This window comes from Crinia signifera, chromosome 5 (genome assembly GCF_055691185.1).
Source record: "Crinia signifera chromosome 5, ASM5569118v1, whole genome shotgun sequence".
In the NCBI taxonomy this organism is placed as follows: Eukaryota; Metazoa; Chordata; class Amphibia; order Anura; family Myobatrachidae; genus Crinia; species Crinia signifera.
The window spans coordinates 60613410-60636208 of record NC_139221.1 but is presented as its reverse complement, the minus strand read 5'-3'; the positions used below and the strand labels follow the sequence as shown (position 1 = coordinate 60636208).

At 43.1% G+C, this 22799-nt stretch overlaps 1 protein-coding gene across 2 annotated transcripts in view; it reads left to right on the top strand.

Moving 5' to 3' along the window:
- Positions 1-985: 985 nt before the first annotated feature.
- The window catches only part of CRISPLD1 (cysteine rich secretory protein LCCL domain containing 1), a 96017-nt gene continuing 74203 nt past the window's right edge, over positions 986-22799 (top strand). The window contains exons 1-2 of one of the 2 annotated variants that reach the window (XM_083187305.1): positions 986-1114; positions 1583-1912. In XM_083187305.1, coding sequence (XP_083043431.1) covers positions 1655-1912 — 258 coding nt within the window. In that variant the 5' untranslated portion in view covers positions 986-1114; positions 1583-1654. Of the gene's footprint in view, positions 1115-1445; positions 1913-22799 lie in introns of both variants that reach the window. The other variant, XM_083187304.1, reaches the window with a different exon arrangement.

Below are 22799 nucleotides of genomic sequence, written 5' to 3'. Positions count from 1 at the left end.
GCAACAGTACGCATCCTCCAACCTTTTCATACCCCCAACTATGCACGTCGGCGAGGAGTTGATTATATATAGTGTGGCAAGCGCAGCGCGCCACCGAGCCCAAAGCGTGGCGAGGGGACGCGGATGACTTCACATATATTCCTCGTCCCTTCGCGGGGCGGCTGCGCTCGCCACGCTTCAGGCTCAGTGGCTCGCTGCGCTCGCCACACTATATAAAATCAACTCCACGCCAACGTGGATAGTGGGGGTATGAAAAAGTCGCCACGCTTCGGGTTGGTGTTGATAGTGGGGTGCCGTTAATAATGGGGATTTAACAATGGGGATTTAACATAGTCATTACCCATCAGGGTGGGTATACAATTAAAAATCGGGTCTGGGGGGTGGCATTTAACATGGGAATAAGCCCAAATCGGGCATGATCGGGCATGATCGCGTCGCATCGCATGCCATTATAATGGCATGCGATGTGATGCGATATTAAAATTGTATGCTCACGCCCGGGGAAAGGCTCAAATCGGGTCCCATCGCATGCCATCGCATACCTTAATTAGTGGCATGCGATGCGATGGACGCCGTGATAATACACAAGTACCTAAAACTGTATAGTTAAATACATGTATTAAACTTATTTTGCAAACTAAATATAATATGATGAAAAAAAGCTATAAACACAGAATATTGTACTTTTTCTGCATGTTGAATGATGCTCAATATTTGACATGTCTGATTTTATATCTATAGGAGTATCTGGAGGTTTAATTCTATTAATGCATGTATGTTGTTTCTGAATGAACTAACTATACTGCATTACTAGTGTCGTAGGATTGTTACACCTGCAGCCCTGCAAACACATCATAAAGCCACAACAGCACTGTGCAGAACTGAGTATATTGTCTGCATGCTGGACCACCCACCTGCAGAACACAGAGCACATGACAATCAGGAGAGGGGGGTAGCCTGTACCCAGTCCCTACTGCTTGCTCCTCCCAGCACAGTCCCTGCATCTGCAGGAACTCCTCTGCTGTGAAAGCCGGTGCTCACTGTGTGCCTATATCACCCAGCAGCACACAGAACAGCATAGCTCCTGGCTCTGCACAGACCCTTCTCTGCATCAGTAAGTATCCAGTCACCTTGTGCTTCATATACTGTACTTCTGTAACTGTGCAGCCCACAGCAGCCTCAGTGGCTCTGCACATTCTGTAAGTATAGAGATTTCCTGTTTATAGATACAAAGTTACACATCTTCTGTATTGCATGAATGGTTTACATGAGTGTGGGAGTTGAGATGGCTGTAAATATGTATAGAATGCATGCAAATACATTTGTTTAATTCCTGGAAGTTCTATATAAACAGTAGAACTCTCAGCTGCTGCACTGTTAGTTAATTCTTTCCAGTCAGCACTTTGTAGTTGGATTATTTAGTATTTCCCATCCTATTATTTTAGGAAGCCAGGCGATTGCGGAAACTTTACCTTGATCTAAATGATCTTCAAAAACGAAAATTTGAGTACTGTGGACAGAATTCCTGTGCTGAAATCATACACTTCTATTTAGCCTTTTCATGCCGCCTGTCTTCACACAGGAGAATCTTGGAAGTATATACAGCCAGATTTGGCTTGGAGTTCACCCCTAAAGAGTTCCCAGACCTCTCACCATGAATTCTGCTGCAGGAGAGTGGCTCAGGGTGGCTGTCTGGCTATTCATAGCTCAAACAGTTGCTACAATGTTGATTCCGAATGCCACACAGTTAGAGAGCCTCTTGGAAAAGTATATGGATGAAGATGGGGAATGGTGGGTTGCCAAACAGAGATCTAAAAGGGCCATAACAGAGAGTGACATGAAGGTCATCCTGGATCTGCATAACACACTGAGAGGTCAAGTGTATCCTCCTGCTTCCAACATGGAGTATATGGTAAGATGTTTATTTGTCTGTCTAAGAAGTTGAAGTAACTGCGTGTGATCTATTCTATTGCAGTAAGCTATGGAGGTGTGTTTCAGTTTACATGTTAAATCTGACCAAAACTGTGACTTGCCTTGAAATAGCATACAGTAGGTCAGAGTTTAGCAGCTTACTTCTCAAATACCCCTGAATCTATCTAATTGACTTGACAAAATAATAACTCTTTTATTTTATTATGCAGGGAAATGTTAGGAACATGAGAAATGTGCAGTACTTGATTTAAAAAAATGTGACATTTAAGTTTTTTGCATAGTAATTCCACAGCAATAATTATAGGTCATTGCCTTGCAGTGGTTCCTGTATCTCTGTGTCTGCTGTGTCTGTAGAAATACTGTAGGTTTTTAAAGGGCTCAATGAACGATAACTAGGTTGTGTTGAATATCTAAAGCTGGATACTCAATGTAAGATCATTTGTCCAATATGGTTGGTTGGAATGAACATCTGTTAATGTCTGGGAGCAAATGATAATCAACTATTTGCGCCTACAATCTGGAAAATGGACAAAACTGGTTGTTTGGATAAATTGGTTAAATTAAATGGATTTAACCAATTTGTCTGAATGACAATTTTAACATGTGTTCCCAAACATTACCAGATTTTCTCTAAACAAGCAAACAGATGTATAGTCATATGTGTCTTACATGAAAAAACAGCAGTCGTTCTCAATGATACTTTTAGTGTACAGTAGAGATGTCTGCGTGGGTATATTCAGGTTTTTGAGGTCCACATACAGTAGGTCTTCACCAATTATGATAGTCAAGGAACATAAATGAAAACAATGGAACTAGGCAATCAAAAAAATCTATTTGATGTTAAAACAATTGGGGCAGGTTAACAAATTTTCCAATGCCTCTATATATGCAGTGATGCTTATATATTGCTTACACAAGACGATGTATGTTGAAACATGTAAAGGTATCTTTAGCTGTGGGACTATAGATTCCCTTCACTTTTCAATCCTTCAACACCCTCATGCATATGTAAAGCTGTGCTTACGTGTTGCTTACACAAGATGATATATGCTGAAACACATAAATGTATCTTTAGCAGTGAAACTGTAGATTCCCGTCACTCTTCAATCCTTTCACACCCTCATGAATATGTAAAGTGATGCTTACGTATTTCTTACACTTAGTAGTTTGTGATGAAACACATTAAGGTATCTTTACCAATATGGCTATGGATTCCCATCACCACAAGTACTAAAATGTATACATGAGTTGAAGTGATTCTCACACTCAGGCTTACTCATATACAGTAAAAGTCAAATGCATCTGGGTTTCTTTACATACTCACGAGTCACGACACAAATGTATATGTGAAGGAATGAAAAAAATTAACTTTCCATGGAGCAGTATGTTCAAAGAATAAAATATTTTAATATCTAAAATACTCAAGATAAAAGGGGTGGGGATAACCTTGTACCAGATATCAGGTGTCAGATGTTTAACAGCAGATGTTTGGATAATGAATCCACAAAATGTTGGCTGATCAATCCAATGATTGCGTAGTGTATATGCCGGAGCCCTGATTTATTTGAAGCCAATAAATGGCTTCAAACACTCTTGTAACGATCAGATCACGGAAACGGTATCACGTGTTCTTCACATGCAATGTCGTTCTTTACCTTCCGGTCCTGCTAACTAAATAAAAGGAAGCTACACCCAGAGCAAGGAATTGATCAATGCTTTACTTGTGCTTACCTCGCAGATGCCTGGCATTAGCAACACACCTGGTCATAATAGTTCTGGCTTATAATGAGCGCAAAAAGCTTTGTGCTAAACACTTAAGAATCAATGACCTGTGCTCTTGAGCTAATACTTTCATAATCTAGGGCATATTATATTGTGGTACACAGTGGTTCTCAACCTGTGTGCTGTCACAACCTGGGATGCATTGGGGAAATTGTGGTCCAGGACCAAGTTTAATTATTTATGAGCAGTATATCAGAATAGGCAAAACCAGTGCTTGTGGCTTCCAATCATAAATGATATAGACAAACAAAAGTGAATCATGTCCCTCACTACATAACTACACCTAAGGATGACACAATTGAAAATTGAACACAATTTACTGAATTTATTCTATTTCCCCAAAATCCTCAATAGAATCACTTTGGCTTAAGGGTCCCGTGAAAAATATTTCTGATGCTCCAGGGCAGTGGTTTCCAACCCTAGTTCTCAAGTACCCCCAATAGTTCATGTTTTTGAGGTCTCCACACAGAATCGCAAGTGAAATAATGAGCTCCACCTGTGATCTTTGTAAAATGTGCCAGTGAATAATGAGTGCACCTGCTGGGTGACCTGGAAAATGAGAACTGTTGGGGGTACTTGAGGACCGAGGTTGGGAACCACGGCACTAGTGGGCCATAATTAAAAAAGGTATGGGAACCACTGGTTGCACATATTGTAGATGCATAATCAATATTGTGTAAGTGAGACACTGCAGTCAATGAGTTTACCATACATTATACAATTTCCATGTATAGTAACAGAGAGACAGTGATAAAATGCTGATTGACTGACCACACAAACCAAAAAGAGAACCTACCCAACCAGCCAACTACAGTAGTTGGATGGTAGGAAATAAAGTCTGGTATTGTACAGCTGTGTCCCCCACCATTGTCACAATGATGCATACGTATCGCAACATGTGAATCACGGGATAATGGCAGTGCACACACACAAGCACATGCACAATGGATGCAAGTAGTTCATGTTGGTAGATAGATTTTCTCAAAAGAACTGGTAGCAGGCTGTGATCAGGGATGTGAATTTAACAGGTTTGCTGTCATTACACCCACATTACTTGCATTAAACTAAGGGCCTAATTCAGAGTGGATTGCTAATTAGTGAATTTGAACCAAGAGGGTGATTCTGGTTGACTCGGTAAGCCTTCTGATGCCGCCCCAGCGAATGCACCCCCTGCTCCGCTGCTGGAAGACACATGCAGGAGAAAGCATTTGATGGTTGACGACCATTGAATAATTTCTCCTGTCTTCGCAAATATATATATATCAGTGGAGACTGATATTTGCGGGCAGTGGGATGAAGACAGGCGGCTGATGTCATGTGCCACCTTTACATATGCACAGATGGTAAAATCCTTTTGTCGGTCCATAAATTGCGTATGGATTTGCAAATGGATGGCGATTAGTGATCCATTTGCAATTTTTTTGCAATTTTGCAAGGGGCGGTTACTCTTTCTGTCTGGGCAGCGGCTTACTCCTCCCAGTCCACTGCAAATTCTCACATTAGCAGTAAGGTATATACTGTATATAAAAGCCTAACTACGGCTCACCTTTTTGAGGTGAAATACCACCATTGACCACTAGAGGCCACTCGATCCTGTGATGAAATCGAGCAAATTTTTTAAGTGCTAGCCCTACACAAGTTCATTGACATTTTCTGGAAGTGTCAAGGAAAACTGTTTGAAGGGCAGTCATGTGACTTCAGCTCCGGTCCTGATCAGCCTGTTTCTACCGCAGCTGCAGAGCAAGTCCTCGTCTACACACAGGGGGTTATTCTGGTTAACCCTGTTGCTGACCATCGAAAGATTTGGAAGGTGCATGCATATAAAAGGGACTTTCAAGTATGCTTGCTTATATGCGTGCACACTGGGAAGGAAATGGGTGGGCAGCTGACATCCGGTGATGTCAGCTGCCGCCCCCCGCACCCGCATCATTAGCATAAGAAATGGGGCCACCCCACGCCCACTGTCCTGGGTGCATACACATGTGCAGAAATGCGCATGTGCACAGTGCCACCATCGGTCCCCGTGCAAATGCAGGGCAGCTGCGAAGCAACTTCACACAATGGCAAAATCATTTGATGGTGGGCGGCTTGCTGTGCTATGCAATTCGGAGCCTTGCAGAGCCTGGGATTTCACTGTGGCTGGGCAGCATATACCTGATTGCAGGGCTCTGCAATTTAGCAGCCTTGTTATTAGGTGTGAATAACCCTCAGTATCTCTGTGATAGTGCCATCGCTATCCATCTGCTTAGCTTTACAGTCATCCTTGCCAGGGGTCACTTGCACCGCTGAAATTGACTTGCCCTCAGTTGACTTGCCAACATTCTGTAGTTACATCCCTCCAGCCATGCAGTAAGTCCACATATGACTGAGTTGCTTATACTCTCCAATATGGAGCAATATGGATTCTGCTTCAGCTGCCATGTCTGCAAGTAATGGCTTTTGCGTGAGTGCACATTTTCCTACATACTACTTTCCCTTGTACTGAATATAATTCCACTTGATAGGTCAACAGTATCTAGGCTGACAGTCAAGAGGTCGACCACTATTGGTAAACAGACACAAGGTCGACATAGACAAAAGGCCAACCTGTACTTGGTCGACACGTAGATGACTAAGGCTTGGCTTTTTGTTTTACCTTTAACAGCTGCTGTAGGTGCACGATTCTTTAGGTATACTGCAGTAGATACTGCTTCTGCCCAAAATCTTTTCTCCAGGCCAGCGTCACTTAACATCGTCCGTGCTCTCTCAACAATTGTTCCGCTCACTCACGCCATTTTGTTCCAATTATGTGTAAGCAATTGTTAGTTGATGTTTATTCGGCTAACACTTGTCGTACTCTCCACCGTCAGATCTCAGGATCTTTAACTTCAGACCCATCTAAGTCTCCACTAAGGTTTTCTGACTCCTCACTCTTAAATGAAGTACACGTGCGTCATTCTTGTGGTCATCAATGAAAGTCATAAAGTATCTCTAGCCATTGATTGAACCTTGTTTCTCCAATACGCTGATGACGATGAGGTTACTTCCCAAATCTGGCACGAACAACACATCTTGGATGTCTGTAACAACTGTTTCTCCTCCAATTCTTAGACGTACTGTGATTGACCCAGCTTGTGATGCAATAAGCACCTTTTCTCCAATCCCTCTAACTGTAGTGGGTTCACATGGTGTCAAAGAATTAAACCGATGTTGATTGCAGCTAAAATGCCTAATGGCTCCCAAGTCCAGCAGTCCTTTCTCTAGTTGTCTGCTACGTGTCATGCCACTTCTGTGCATTATTGGTATTTTTCATTCTGCAATCTGAAGTTTTGTGTCCTATCTTGTGACATACAAAACACTTAAACTTGTGCTTCCTAAACTTTGTGCACTTTGCGACCAAGACAGAACCCTCAGCTATGGTCTTGATGGGAATACGCTCCTGGAACTGCAGTAGCTTGGCTCTTACAATTTCAGTAATTAACTTGGTGTAGTTTGACTCTAATGCTGGCCACACATCAGACCAACCTTCATCCAACCATCCAACTAGTTGGTTGGATGGAATAAAAATCTGGTACTGGATGGGAGCAAATGTAATTCAGTAATTTGCTCTGAAAATCTGGAAACAGACAAAACCTGTCGCTCAGACAAATCTAGAAAAACAAAAGGATATCTCTTTCTCAAAATAGCGCTCTTACCACCTCTAAAATGTTTTTAGGGGGATGATTTCGAAAGTTCTCAGTTTCCTGTTCTTTTCAAATTTTCTTCCCGCATCAAAGACATAGAAAAAAATGAAAAGAATATAATAGTGTAGCAAGTCTAGATAGTAGGATTTTTCAAACGGGATACCAATATATTCCGCTCTGGGGTGTGACGAAATTATTTTCTTATGGGGTCACCATGGTGCTAGAGATGTTAGTTCCTGCTTACACTGGCTTACATAAATGAAAAATGTCGCCATACACATAAAGGTTTCTTTTCACCGTTTTCTCATTTTCACCTTCTTTTCTTATCCTTTCCTCTCAGGTGAGTTTATGAAATATAAACACGGAGGAATGATATCAATAGGTGCTAATGAGGAAAGATTCTGAATAGATATTACCCAACGGGTCATACTACATACCCAGTAGGTCTATGGGGTGTGTAGATGATTTTTAAGAAAGGGATCACCCTTGTGTTCTATAGGTAAGAGTTGCTTACACTGTGCTTACATATAATAAAACATCACCATATACATAAGGGTATCTTTTCCTTAAGTTTCAAGCAGATGCTCACGTTTTGCTTACTTGTAATTTCTGTTACTCCTCATATCAAGGTATCTTTGGTAGTTCTTTGATCCAAAAAAGGAGAGATGCTTCCAAATAATTGGCAAACTCAATTTATTTTAAAATTGGAATATTAAAAAGGCAAAAACATTGGAGTTGGAAAAAAGGGCCGTACAGAGGATAAGGTGACCGGAACACACTCACCCAAACAGGTCCTGACCAATGTGATTACCCAAATAAAAGCCACCAACGCGTTTCGACTGCTGTCTTTATCAAGGTGTACTTAGCATCACTCCTACAACTTCTTTTATACCTGAGGGGAGGAAGGACATCCCATCCGGGGTGTGTCTATCCCCTCAAAACGGAAGTAAACTAAAAACATCTTTTTCTAGCTACACAGCGTAATTTATGCATACTGCGCCGTTATCCTAAGAATATTCAATTTTTTAGTGCATTCAATGCCCGAGATGCCCGAGATTTTTTACTAACGATGCCCACGATCAAAATCGTGGGCGCCCTTCTAAGTAAAGAGTACCCTGAGAACTTTCTAAATCATCCCCCTAAAAACATTTTAGAGGTGGTAAGAGCGCTGTTTTGAGAAAGAGATATCCTTTTGTTTTTCTGTATTTGTTCTAGAGGGTTTGGCGACCCACTATCCCTGATATTTCTACTTGATAGCTGCTCTGAGCGCAGTCTCAATTGTCATCTATTCCACTATTGCTCAGACAAATCTGTTTGATTTAAATAATTTCACTGAAGGTTTTTGTCCATTTTCCAAATTGCTCTTTGTCATTTGCTCCCATCCAGTACCAGATTTTTATTCCATCTAACCAACTACTTGGATGGTTGGATGAAAGTTGGTCTGATGTGTGGCAAGCATAAGGACACTACTAAGAAGTAAAATTCCGCAGTCAGGTTCTGCAGCATCACCATCGCTACTACTTCCTCGTCCACCTATGCTCTCACTACCTCTTCTGAGTTTGGACTTTCTTCTGGCTGTACCATGATCTTCCATAGCTTTTCCCTCTTAAGCTGCATTTCCATGGTGAATTCCATGTGGTGTAGTTCTCTGAGCCTATTAGCTTGGGAAAGCTCATACGGTGCCCTGGGTTATACATCTCTTTAACTCTTCTATAAAATGTCACTTTAAAAGGTACATAAACACGGATAGATTTGGCAAATGATCTGGGCATTCCCAATCGATCAAAACAACCAATTGCTCAAATCATTCCATGTGTATGAACGATATCGATGCCGATGCGCGTACCCACTGGTCGTTGATAGAGGTCTTTGGTCTTTCCTGCATGCAGAAAGACCATAGACCAATCTTTTGCAATGTTTATCAATCGGTTCATGTGTATGCATGATGAACGATTTGGTAAAGCTGATTGACTGGCTCCCACTCCCTTCCACCATCGTTGAAGGTCAATCATTCATATGTAATTGTTTGTACAATCGTTCACTATTTGACACCAGGAGTTCTGAAGATATTGTTAACGAGATTGGATCATTTGCTAAATCTTTCCGTGTGTACGCACCTTAAGACTTGTCTGTGTATTCTTTTATATTCAGTGCTATCACTCAACTTTAGGGGATAATCTTCCAAGCATGTGGGTTCTGGGTCCATAACCTGTTGGCAGAGTATATAGCGGTGCTTGTGGTGTTGTTAGACGACACACTTTTGGAAGCTTAACCAGGAATTGGGTTTATTAAGTGAGCATGCACAAAGTTAACAGTCAAGGGTTAACTTGCAGTATCAGAATATAGCAGGTATATAACAGGCAGGTGTACACAGTGTATGCAGGTGTATGGTGCAGGTACTTATCGTTAGCCAATGCGGGGTAGACAGTGGGGACCGAGTATACACTAACTGTAATAGCATTGTCTTGTCTCTACACTGCAGAAGCTCCATCTCTCCCAACGGTGCTGCACAGCGCGGGGCACACTACCTCATGTACAGTGGCAAACGCAGGATTTTCGGAAGGGGGTTTCCAGAGGGGCGGAGCAAAGCACGGAGATGGACACTTAGGTGACCCAGTATATGCCGGGTCAGTTAAAGTATTATAGATAGACCAAATGTATATAAATAATACTAATAAAAAAAAAAATATATATATATATATACATACATATATATATATATATATATATATATATATATATATATATATATACATACAGGGGCATCAACAGCAGTGTAGACCCCTGGGCATAGCAATGTATTGGGGCACTTACGGATCCTCCAGCGGTAGGGGTGGGGAAAGCTTTGCCCCGGGTGGTAGGGGGTATTATATCAACTGCTCAGCATGTAGGGCCTGGATCAGTAATTTCCACTAATTACCCCTTTACTGCACAGATGGTGGGAGATGGGGTGGGAGAAGGGGGCATTGGGCTGAAAGAAGGGGCCCTGATACATAACTTCCAGGGTAGTAGAGGATGTTTAATATGCAGAGATGGGGTGTATAGTGGAGTGGTCTTATTATTCATAATTTTCTGGAGGGAGGACAGCTTGCTTGACTGCAGATATCTCCAGTTCCCAGAAATAGATTTCTTAGATTTTAATGGAATTACAAACTAGAGAATCCCACCTACCAAATGGTATTGGGGACTAGGGGATCAGAGTTCAGGAGGCAGAGCAATCTGCCAATGAGTATATAAAACTACATACCAGGTGTGTGGAGCTGGAGCAGTAACCAGCTGCTGGAAGGCTGATATCTCTGATTTTGGGAACAGTAGAGACAAGCTCCTAGTGTCCATCAAAGGGAGAGAGTCCCAGCTTTTGGAATATTCCTTCAGAAAAACTCTAAGTCAGACAGAACCTGAAATATCAGACTGGGAAGAGCAATTAACAGGCTTGGATGGGGACCACTGCTTTGAAGTCAGATATCTCCGGTTCCCAAGGGACGATTTTTAAAATTCCTTTACCCATGGAAAGAGGGGACCCTCAGCTTTCAGCCTATGGTCCTTAGACTTCTAGGGGGGGTTTCTGGGTACTCAGAAACCCCCCCTGCGTGCGCTACTGATGTACAAGGTGGGACAGACACTATATAGAAAGGTGTGCAGGATGCACCTGAGGAAAGGGCACGCTGACTGACTGTCAAGGCACACTGTCTAACTGACACAGCGTGCGAGACTGGGACTGCCTACTGCAGGTACGGAGGGCATAGAGGGACAAACAGCCTGCGGGCTGATGCTAATGCTGCCGCAACATAGGATACAGGTGCAGAGCGCACCTCTCCAACATTTTAGGTGGGTTGAGATAAACCTATTGAACAAATTTTGAGGTCACTGAACTGTCAGAGGCAGAACCAATGTAAAATGGTCCGAGACCCGATTTTACATTGGCCCCAATGTTAAATGCCCCCAAGACCCCAATTTTCATTGTATCCCCACCCTGATGAGTCAAATGTCCCCCCATTGTTAACACCACCCCACGATTAACGCCAACCCGAAGCGTGGTGAGCACAGCGAGCCCGCGATGGGCGGTGGTCCGCATCCTCCGACCTTTTCATACCCCCACTATCCACGTCGACGTCGAGCCCGAAGTGTGGCGAGCGGACGCGCATTACTTCACAGGTATTACGCGTCCCCACGCGGGGCTCGCTGCGCTCACCACGCTTCGGGCTCGGTGGCTCGCTGCGCTAGCCACACTATATAAAATCAACTCCACGCCGACGTGGACAGTGGGGGTATGAAAAGGTCGGAGGACGCGTACCGTCGACGCTCGCCGCGCTTCGGGTTGGCGTTCATCGTGGGGTGGCGTTAACGATGGGGGGGCATTTTACATACAAATTACCCATCAGGGTGGGTATACAATCAAAAATCGGGTCCATTGGGCCATTTAACATTGTTCCCTTTGTAAAATCGGGTCCATCGCATCGGTCACATTGTATGCCATTATAATGGCATACAATGGACCCGATTTTACATAGGAATTTAACATTGCATACAATGCATTCAATGTTAAATCGCGTCGGTCGCATCACATACCTTAAGTTAAGGCATGCGATGGACGCGATTTTTTAATTGTCGGGGAAAAGGCTAAAAATAGCCCAAAAATCGCGTCGGTCGCGTCCGCCGTGCTAGGAAACAAGTACCACAGAAAGTATTGTTTATATACAAGGCACCTCAGCTTCTCCTGTTAGAAAGGGGATCATTGTACTGAAATACAGAAGTAACAGTTAATAGAGGATACAGTCATTAGGTATACAGCAGGAGGGTCGATAACCATTAGGTTGACAACCATTAGGTCGACTTGCAGGAAGGTCAACATGGGTTAGGTCGACAGTCAAAAGGTCGACATGGGGTTTTTCAATATTTTTATCCGCGCCGTTGGGGTAGCAGCACTTCTATAGAACTTAGCTGTTAATAGAGGTACAGGGGATAGAAATAAAAGGGGAGATATAGAAGTGCGCTCTTAAACTTTCACCATAAAAAATACACAATAGTAAAATCAAATGTGTTTATTCTAAACATCAGTACAAAAAGTTTTTTCTTAAGATTGGTGATTCTCATAAGATTTTGATCCAACTCCTGGCTTAAATCAGCAGAAATGACCCTACGCGTTTCGTCCGATGAGGACTTCTTCAGGGGTAATCAGGATCAAATTTGGATAATGTAAAAGGACTATTTCTCCTCAATGGTTAAAAATGAGGTATGGGATATGCCGTCATCAAACTACGGAGTATAGTATTTTGTCATACAGAATAATGCAGCTCCATTAGCAACCAGATATCAAGAAAGGCTTTAGATACTGATTAAACAGCTGACCAAATGATGTTTCTTCACAGTATTGGGTGGTATGCCCGGATAATTTCCGGGCTCAGCTGTGCTGCCGCAGTGGGCTGTCCGTAAAAAATTTCCGGGCATACCACTTTGCATTAGGTGCGCGCCAGTGGTGCCTCGAGCGGAGCACCACTGGCGCACTACCTTTGGGGGTCCCCCCCGTCACCCCCCTCCTGTTAGAGCCCCTACCACCCACTCACCCCTACGCTCCAGCGATCGTACACCGGAGCTCCCCTGCCGTCAGCCGCCATTTGCATAAGTGACGTAGGCGGTAGGCACGGGGATGGTCGGCGCTGCTCGGGGGGACTGGGGAGAGTTCAGGCACAGGTGATGTTCCAATGTTCAAAAACTCAATATGTATTTATTTTTCATAAAATAATTTTAGATACGTTTCAATATGCTCTAGACTTAATTCAATCATCAAAAGAGACAATCCAGTAAGTGGTTAACACATCAACACCATAATACTTCTAATAAAGTGTCATGTACTGTACACCGCTGGTGTCTGCATAGTGTTCTTACTACTGTAAATACTAATACAAATGTATCATTGAAAATACAATTAAATATAGACAAGACACAAAATCAAAGAACTAATTAAGTGAAATAAAATGCAGACTTGCTCTCGTATGGATTGAAATAATCACATAAACAATGTGGTCCCACTAATAATAGTATCAGCAGGCGGGATTAAGATGGACTGAAAACAAATGAGGCTGTCAAAAGTCATCATCATCATTTGTCACCAGAAACCTGAGTGCTGAGTATCCACAAGTTACAGGTCCAGTAATATGCGTCTTTGCTGTGGTGTGCATGAGACACAATTGGGTGGATGTGCTATTACTGAGCTCTGCAGGCCAGTCCCTCCCATATTCCCCTTCTCTTAGTGCAAGGCATTGCTTATGTTCAACTTTACATTTTGTAGGTCATCGTGGTTGACTCGAAATTCGAGTCAACTGCCATCACGAACGTTCGCCCGCCGCACGCACACCAATTTCACACGCACGCATGCAAATCGATGTTTTGCATAAACATCCATTCGCAGACCGTTGAATGATTTGTAAGGCATTCGCCTTGGTACGGGAAGAGGGTGGGAAGCTGACATCCAATGACGCACCTGCGTCACGGATGAAAATTACCATGGGACGCCCATGAAATCCTGGGAATTCCCATGGGTGTGACTGGAGTCTGCTCCTCTCTACCCGCACTTCTCCATGCAAATGGCCCGGTGACTATACAAGTCACCACATTCGCTTGCACAGGTGGCCTACACATGCGAATTTGCAGCGGTGAGTACGGATTAGAATGACCTCCCTTGTCCTTTCAAAGTATTGGTGGGCCACATGTCATTCTAACCTACTAGCACCAGAATCAGGGCCAGATGTATTAAAAGTGATAGGGAGGATGTGATGTTGCTATGGGCAACCAATCAGAAGCTACTTCTTATTTATTTACCACTCTCTAGAGCTGGGGTAGCCAACCCTAGTCCTCGGGAGCTACCAACAGTGCATGTTTTGCAGGTCTCCTCACAGAATCACAAGTGAGCTAATTAGCTCCACCTGTGGATCTTTTAAAATGTGTCAGTGATTAATGAGTGCAGCTGTGCAGCAGCTATGTTGTCTGGAAAATATGAACTGTTGGTAGCTCTCGAGGGCTAGGGTTGGCTACCACTGCTCTAGAAGATAGTAGACAAGATCTGATTGGTTGCTCATAGAAACATCACATGTGAAGTAGAATACGCATTTTAGTAAATTTCCCCCATAGAATGATAAACGTCCAGCCAATCGGCTCCTGCCTGACATTTTTCAAACCCAGCCTGTAACATGGCAGTTAGGAGCTGATTGGCTGGTTGTTTATCACTCTCTGTTTTATCACTTTTTGAAGCTAGCCCTTTTGGATGTTAGCAATAACAAATTAGGGTCCTCTATGTGGAAAGTCTCAAGATAAGTACGGTATGACCCAGGTCTCCATTTCAGGTCAGAAAGATAGACCCCTTGTAATAGTAATCTGCTGCCATATGTCAGCTAGTATTACGCAGCATTATCATCATCATCATCATTTAGTAAAGTTCAATAAAACTTTGTCTTTTAGGACAATTAGTGGATCAATGGTTAGTATTATTCCCTCACTGCATTAAGGGCCTTATTCTAGTTCATTCTTTCTGACGAAATCCTTCTTAGATGGACAAAACCATGTGCACTGCAGGGGGGCAGATGTAAAATGTGCAGAAAGAATTAGAGTTATTTTGTTTCTGTGCAAGGTAAATACTGGCTGCTTCATTTTTACAGTGCAATATAGATCTCACTTTGAAGTAAAACCCCACCCAAATCTGACTCTCTCTGCACAAGTTACATCTGCCCCACCTGCAGTGCACATGGTTTTGTCCATCTAAGAAGGATTTTGTCAGAAAGAGTGAACTAGAATAAGGCTCTAAATTCAGGATTTAAATTCCCGACATGACAGCATATACATGTGTAGCAAGCCCTATCAGCTCCCCAGGCAATTCCTGCCGCTACCCGTCCTCTGGGGGGGGACGGGGGGGGACGACGACGACGACTTCAAAGTGAGATCTATATTGCAGTGTAAAAATAAAGCTGCCAGCATTTACCCTGCACAGAAACAACATAACTCACCCAAATCTAATTCTCTCTGCACATTTTGGGATTTCAGCAGGCACTACCCGCGCTCCAGGTAGTGCAGTGGTCCAGCACGGGAAGTGGGGGTGAGTGCTTGACGGCGCTGCCGATAATAATCCACAGGCATGCTCCTGATGATGACCGGGGGGGGGGTGTTTGCAGTGGGTTTAGCATTGATTCATGGGCTGGATCTGGGCCATGGGGGGGCTTTTGGAGGGATGCTCACTGACTCACCTGCTCCCCGCTCCCTGCTGGAATGAGTTCCTGGATTGGTACCGATGTTGCAGCTTTCTATGGCACCTGCTCTCTTTGGGGGCTCAGTACCGCCCTCCAGTGGCCGATGCCCTAGGCACATGCCTAAAGCTGCCTAGTGGTGCTCACATGTTTGTGCAGATTTCCTCTGAGTGCTCCATCCCCCCCCCCCCCCCCCCCCCACACACAAACATACTGGTAGGCTAATAGAATATGTGTGTGTGTGTGTGTGTGTGTGTCTTTGTGTGTCTGCTTGTTAGTTAGGGAGAAGATTTAAGGCTCCTATAGAGTGGACAAGTTGTAAAGTTGCCCATAGCAACCTATTAGCTTATAGTTAGAATTTAAAAGGACTAGTTAGTTGCTATGGGTAACTTCAATCTGTAGAAGGCTTGATATATCTTGCTCTTAGACTTTCAGAGAAGCTGATGACCCTGAGTGCCCTCTTTTCTGTTAGTAAACATTATTGTTCTCTACGTGGCCACCAGCGTAGCAGTTAGTACAGTATGAGTACAGGACATTGGCTGCATGTGTATATAATAATAATTGGCATACTTTGCATGCATATAGGGCCTTATATGTATGCTCTTGACCTAATTCATTTAATCACAACCATGATACAAATGTGAGGAACTGGTGCCATATTTTGTGCATGCATGATCATAGTCACACGCCAAGCCTTGGGCATGCTGTTACATCACATTACTTCTACCGGACCACCACTTGCTATCAATCACAAAAGTACCTCGGTACCTGTGCACTGTGGCCACAACTCATGCACAGTCTGACAGTATTTCCTCAGCAGTCAGCTGTGACACCATAATAGTTGTGACTGTATCTGAATCAGACCCTTAGTGTATAGTGTTATTTCTATAAAGAAGACCAGTCTCCTATAACAAAATATTTCACAGATATTGCTGTAAAAAATATTCTAAAGAAATAATGACTGATAAAGATGCATTACTATATCTTAAATATGCTCCCGACGAAACTTATATGAGTATCCTAACAGAGTATATATATATAAAAAAGAACAGACTGCCCCTCATCTATCTATCTATCTATCTATCTATCTACCTATCGCTAACCACGCCTCACCTTTATGATTTAAAGTACCGCTGGTGACCACTAGAGGCCACCACTTAACAGACCAAATTATCTCCTTTGTGAACAGAAAGCAAAATAATCTTTTGCAGGGACACTGTGTTTCAAACTTGCTGGATATGGAGCTGTGAAGACAGAGATTGGAAGTAGGAGCGGATAGAGACTCTGGGTGGGGTGGAGAGTTTTTGGGCTAAAAGCTGTCACAGCTCAAAGTGAAAGTAAAAACCGTCACAGCTCAAAGTGAAAGTGCATCGCAGAAGCCAACAGTTTGACAGGATTTTAACTAGTAGAGTATAAAATGATCTTCCTGTAATACAGTAATTTAACAAAATTATTCCCGCTGAAACTGGAAAAAAACATTGAAAACAAAAAGTCCTAACATGACAAGAACTTTCCAGTGTTTATGTTATTAACACATCTAAGAGCAGTGTGAGGGCGATCCTTGGTAGTTAGAGGTGCTAAGTATAAAACCATTCATGACACTGAGAGACATCCTGGAGATCCCAATTCAAATTGCAGAGTCAGCTTTAAGTGACTTTCCACGAGTCACTTGTCTCCCTGCATCTTAGAAGCCAAAACTGCTGAATGTTGCAAACTGCACCTGAACAATTTGCCATCGCTGCCTACTAGAACACGGCATTTGTTATATTGCAAAATAAAAGTAGGCCGATAGATAGCATTTTAGCACTCCTGCTGTACTCCATGTTGGAATGTGCGCTCTCTGCCTTTTTTTCTGTAGAGAAAAAGCCATCCAGAAAGGAAATAATATAAACCAGTCTCTTCCCTTTTCACTTCTAGTATAAGGAAACCCTCCTGATTACTTTTGGATTACTTCCAATTGACACGTTCGTGCCAAAAACCGTCTTACTCTTTCATTTTCTTACAGCATTTTCGATTTCCACTCAAACCTGTTAAGAGTGGTGGGGGAGAGGGGAAACAGACTAATTAGCCTTGCCACATTTACTAGCTAAAATCCATTTATTTGTCATATTTCACATTTGCCTAGATTTTCCAGTAGGTGCATATGTGAGACATATGTTCAGCATTTTAAAGATGTTTATGGCATATTAGAGAAAAACTCCTTCTGCTGCTGGCGAGGAGAGCACAACCATGTGCACTGTGGGTAGAATTTCCTTTCCTTAAAAAAATCATCTTAAGGACCTTCAGCATTGGAGCCATGAAATTCTATCTCATATTATTCATACTGGCCCCGGTTTTGCATTAAATTGAAGAAAAAAACATTTTGGTGGTATTTCCATGACTTGAGTTTAAAAGTGAACTATTGCCTCTGTTTATGTTACAACCATCGATTTTAACCAGGTTTGGCAGATTTAATACAATATTTTATTATGAAACATTCTTTCTTGTTTCTAATGGGAACACTGGATTGAGAACCTGTTTCTGATTAAAAATGCACTAAGTAAAACATACTTAAATTGTTTATTACACTTGTCTTGAACAGATGAGGTACTTTAAATAAAAAAGAATAAAGCTACCTGTGGTTGTGCCGACTTTGTGTGTACAAGCATTAATTATACATACGTGCATTTGCAGAATCTAACAATGATGGTCTCTTTGATGTCGTGGTATAAATTCTTGTACATGAAAAAGAAAATATATACAGAAGGACTTTATAATGTAGTAGGTCTGATATTAAAGTCCAATTTTAATAAAGATGTTTCTTAAAGATGGACTCCCCTATGGTCTATGGATCCGTGATGTGTAGCTTCTATGATTTCACCTTGGTGCATAGATGTTAATAATGAGGGCTTACATGAAGCTTAATTTAAACAAATGTCGGATATACACATAAAGGTATCTTTTTAATACACAAGTGCAGGGGTGGCCAACCGGTCAGAGGTAAAGAGCCGAGAAATATTGGTAGTCAAGCTAAAGAGCCGACATCATGCGCGCGCCGAATGCGCATGTGCCAAAAAAAGGGGCGTAGTATATTTTGACCCCTTGGGTGGGTGTGATACAAATATGCCCCCAATAGTGCAGTGCCATATATACATATGCCCCCCCAATAGTGCCAGATACACATATGCCTCCCACACGGTGCCAGGTATGCCCCTACGGTGCCAGAAAGCTGGTATGCCCCCACAGTGCCAAAAAGCTGGTATGCCCCCAAAGTGCCACAAACTGCTATGCCCCCACAGTGCCACAAACTGCTATGCCCCCACAGTGTCACAAACTGCTATGCCCCCACAGTGCAAATTTCCCAGCAGCAGCACTCACCGTTGTTGCTGCTGCTGCCGGGCAGGGAGAGGACAGTCTGGCGTCCCCCTGCAGTCCTGTGATGTCACCGAGGGGAGGAGAGCACAGCACACCGCGCGTCTCCTTCCCCCTCACTTCCCTGTGACTGGGCCGTCTACCAATCAAAGCTCGCTGGCTGGCTCCTGATTGGCTGCTGGCCCGCGAGCTCTAATTGGCAGACGGCCCAGTCACAAGGATGCACAGTAAGGGGTAGGAGAGATGCGCGATGCGCACTCTCCTCCCCTCAGAAGGAGAAGGGATTCAGGGAACCGGCAGCAGGGGGGACTGGGACGGACGGTGGGCGGTGGGCAGCAGTGGGAGCAGGAGCCACACTTTACAAGGGGGAGAGCCGCATGAGGCTCAAGAGCCATGGATTGGCCACCACTGCACTAGTGCCTTAGAGTGCTCACCTCAAAGCTTACTTGCATACGTGGGATATCCTCACATCAAGGTTTCTTTGGTATCTCCAACCATATTCGTCCAATGGTATGAGGTACTTTGCTCCATGAAATGCAATCTGCCAATAGTCCTTAATACAATGCTACTGTAGCGTTTGGAATCAGTCAGTAATCGCTTTGCTTGTATCTGGTATGGAAATAGTTTCCAACATTAATTTAAACTAGTAAAAAGGTATACTCAATGGTTGTTACCATAGCTTTAATTAACGTAACTATTTTCCCCAAGATTCCCAACCCTGACCCTATAGCCCCATACTCACTAGCCGATATATCGTTAACAACATGAAGGTTAACAATATCATAAACAATGTATCGTTCATATCAGCTAGTGTGTACACTTGATATTGTTAGCGATGCATGCTCCAGCACATCTTTAATGACCCCACCCCGGTGCCTGTGCTGCCTGAACATTGTTGAATATATTCTCGTGCATGCTAGCAGCAGGGGCGGCTGACATCACTAAACAATATAGTTAACAATATCTTCGAATGTGCATGCACTAGATTGTTCACCCGGGTGCACCGCCAATATTATTATTGATATAGGCAGTGCCTTGAATCATCTAGGGCCAGATGTATCAAGCTTCAAAAGTGATAAAGTGAAGAGTGATAAACGACCAACCAATCAGCTCCTACCTGCTATGTTATAGGCTGGGTTTGAAAAAAAAATGAGAGGTAGGAGCTGATTGGCTAGCTGTTTATCATTCTCCACTTTATCACTTTTTGAAGCTTGATACATCTGGCCCCTATAGTGTATGAGGCTTTAGACCACCATCACTGCCTAAAGCCCCATGCACACTAGACGATTTGTGGTACCACTGATATCACTAACGATATCGGGGGTGCCCCCGGGTAAAGGTCATACACATTGAACGATATCGTTATCATTGTTAACGATATATTGGCTAATGTGCATGGGCGTTAGATCGTTCTGTTTTAAATGATAAGGTTGGGAAGAGCTTATATGAAATGGAAACTTTTTCCCCGAGCAACAACCTGCTCATTTCCTTTGCCATATCCTCACAAACTGTACCTTCTCTTTATTTGGCCCAAAAAGTAAGAGCAAATATTTACACTTCTTGCCCACTCCAAATGTTCCCTGCACAGATCACTGGATTGTTAACTTCTTTGCTCATTTTTAATTTTCCTCTTTCATGTCCTGGAACAACGGCTAAATTAAAACCCAAATACATACCCTCCAACTATACCACTTTGGCCAGTACCTTACTGTCTAACAGAGCTGCACCGATTTGTACCAGTTACTGGGCAAGCTTTCCCCCAGATGTTCTTTATGGCAGCACTGCAGGTGCAGACTCCTACAATGCTGATGATTTGACAAGTGGCTCCATTCTGTGTGTCTCTGAGGAGCTTTGCCATAGAACCAATATGGCGTGCATTGTTTAGACATGACTAGTAGAATACCAAGAGACCAACTAACTAGGTAGGCCATGTTCTTGTATCAATGATGCCAGAAGCGCTTGCTCTGGTCTTGTGTTGAGGGTGGAGTGGGTGGGAGATCAGAACGAAGGCCTTGTGGACATAGAGCCCAAGGGAAGTAAAGAAAACTCTGGTGCTGGATGCAAAATTAAGTTGTCACTGCACACAGGGCCCACAGAGGGAAGGGGGGGGGGGGGGTGTCAGGCAGCCTGTATCATAGCAGTTAGGATCGGATTGGCCGTTACTTTATCACTCTCCATTTTATAACTTTTCAATCTTAGTACATCTGGCTCCAGAAGCTGCCTTTCTGATATTGCTGTCTGTTAACAACAGGAAAACATAGGGCCTGATTCAGATCGGATTGCACGGCCACAAATTTGCATGGCCAGTGCTCAGTTAAGATGCTGCCCCGCTACAATCCTACACATCCCTTCGCATCTGAGCGTATACTGTATCTCCAAACCGTAACCAGCTCACCATCTAATGACCTTTACACTGGGCACAACTTATCATAGGTGCTGCGTAGCCCTGGACTTACTGTTTCTTAGCACTCCCACTAAATGTCCAGTATCCACTCCCAGAAGTCTACTTCCTGTCAGTCACCTTGCATTGCGTGTATATAGAAGTAGTAATAGGATTTATACATAGGATGGACTGACGCATACATACTGCAAACCATATGCATGCACAGTGTATCGTTATTACCTTCCATGCAAATTCAGGTCTGAATCAGCCTCATAGTCCTCAATCTCATTGCCATGGTATCTGCCGCGACTGAGCTACCCTTTGTTTCCCACATCCAGTCTGTATCCAGATATTGGGCCTGATTCAGAGATGGAGACAATGTTGAGGTAAGCAGTGGAGCAATTTTATGCCACTGTTCATGAGTGTGATGGTCTTGTGATGACCGTTGCAGTGGGGATATAGGGCCAGATGCACTAAGCTTCAAAAGTGATAAAATGGAGAGTGATAAACAACTAACCAATCAGCTCCTTCCTGACATTTTTCAAACACAGCCTGTGACATGGCAGTTAGGAGCTTATTGGCTGGCTGTTTATCACTCTCCATTGTATCACTTTTAAAGCTTATTGCATCTGGCACCTAATCACAAATTTATTGACAGTCGGGCACTGTCTGGCCTGTAATAGGGGAGGGGGCTGCTGAAATAAATGTGTATAATGACCGTTTTGTAGGCGTGTAACTGTACGTAGACAAATTGGATCCTGCGTCTCGGTTCTGCTAGCCAGACTGCAGGGATTATCAACTGATGTGCCTCTGATGTCGTATCTGAGATTCCTGTAGTGGGCATCTCTATACTAATCTCAGCCGCTTTGACATTTGTATATTTACACACAGCCGCTGTGTACAATATATAAATATCCTATTAAGAATATGGAAATAGCTCACTGCAAAATTACATTCATGCACTTAATTACAGTATCTCTTTCATTGACTATTGAAATTACATTTTATTTTATTGGCCATCCTCTATAATAATAATAATAATTTTATTTACAGTATATAGCGCTCTTTCTCCAATAGGACTCAAGGCGCTTAACATATAGAATGAATGTAATACAGTACAGGAACAATGAAGTACAGAAAAGCTTTTCATAAACAATACTTAAGGGAATGAAGGAAATGCTTGAGTAAACAGGAAAGTCTTCAGTCTGTTTTTGAAGCATTCTAGAGTGGGGGCCACTCGAACTGTGCTGGGAAGTGAGTTCCATAAAGTCGGAGGTGCATGGCTAAAAGCTCGACCCCCATATGAATTACGGGAGATCCCGGCTCTAACCAGGCTCTTGTCACTACAATCTATTTCAAATGCTGCTTCTAGACCTACAGTACTTTTCTTGCAAAACATTCTTCCACGGCTGCTCCATTCTGTCTGTCGTCTACTTTATTCAATGCCATTAGCAA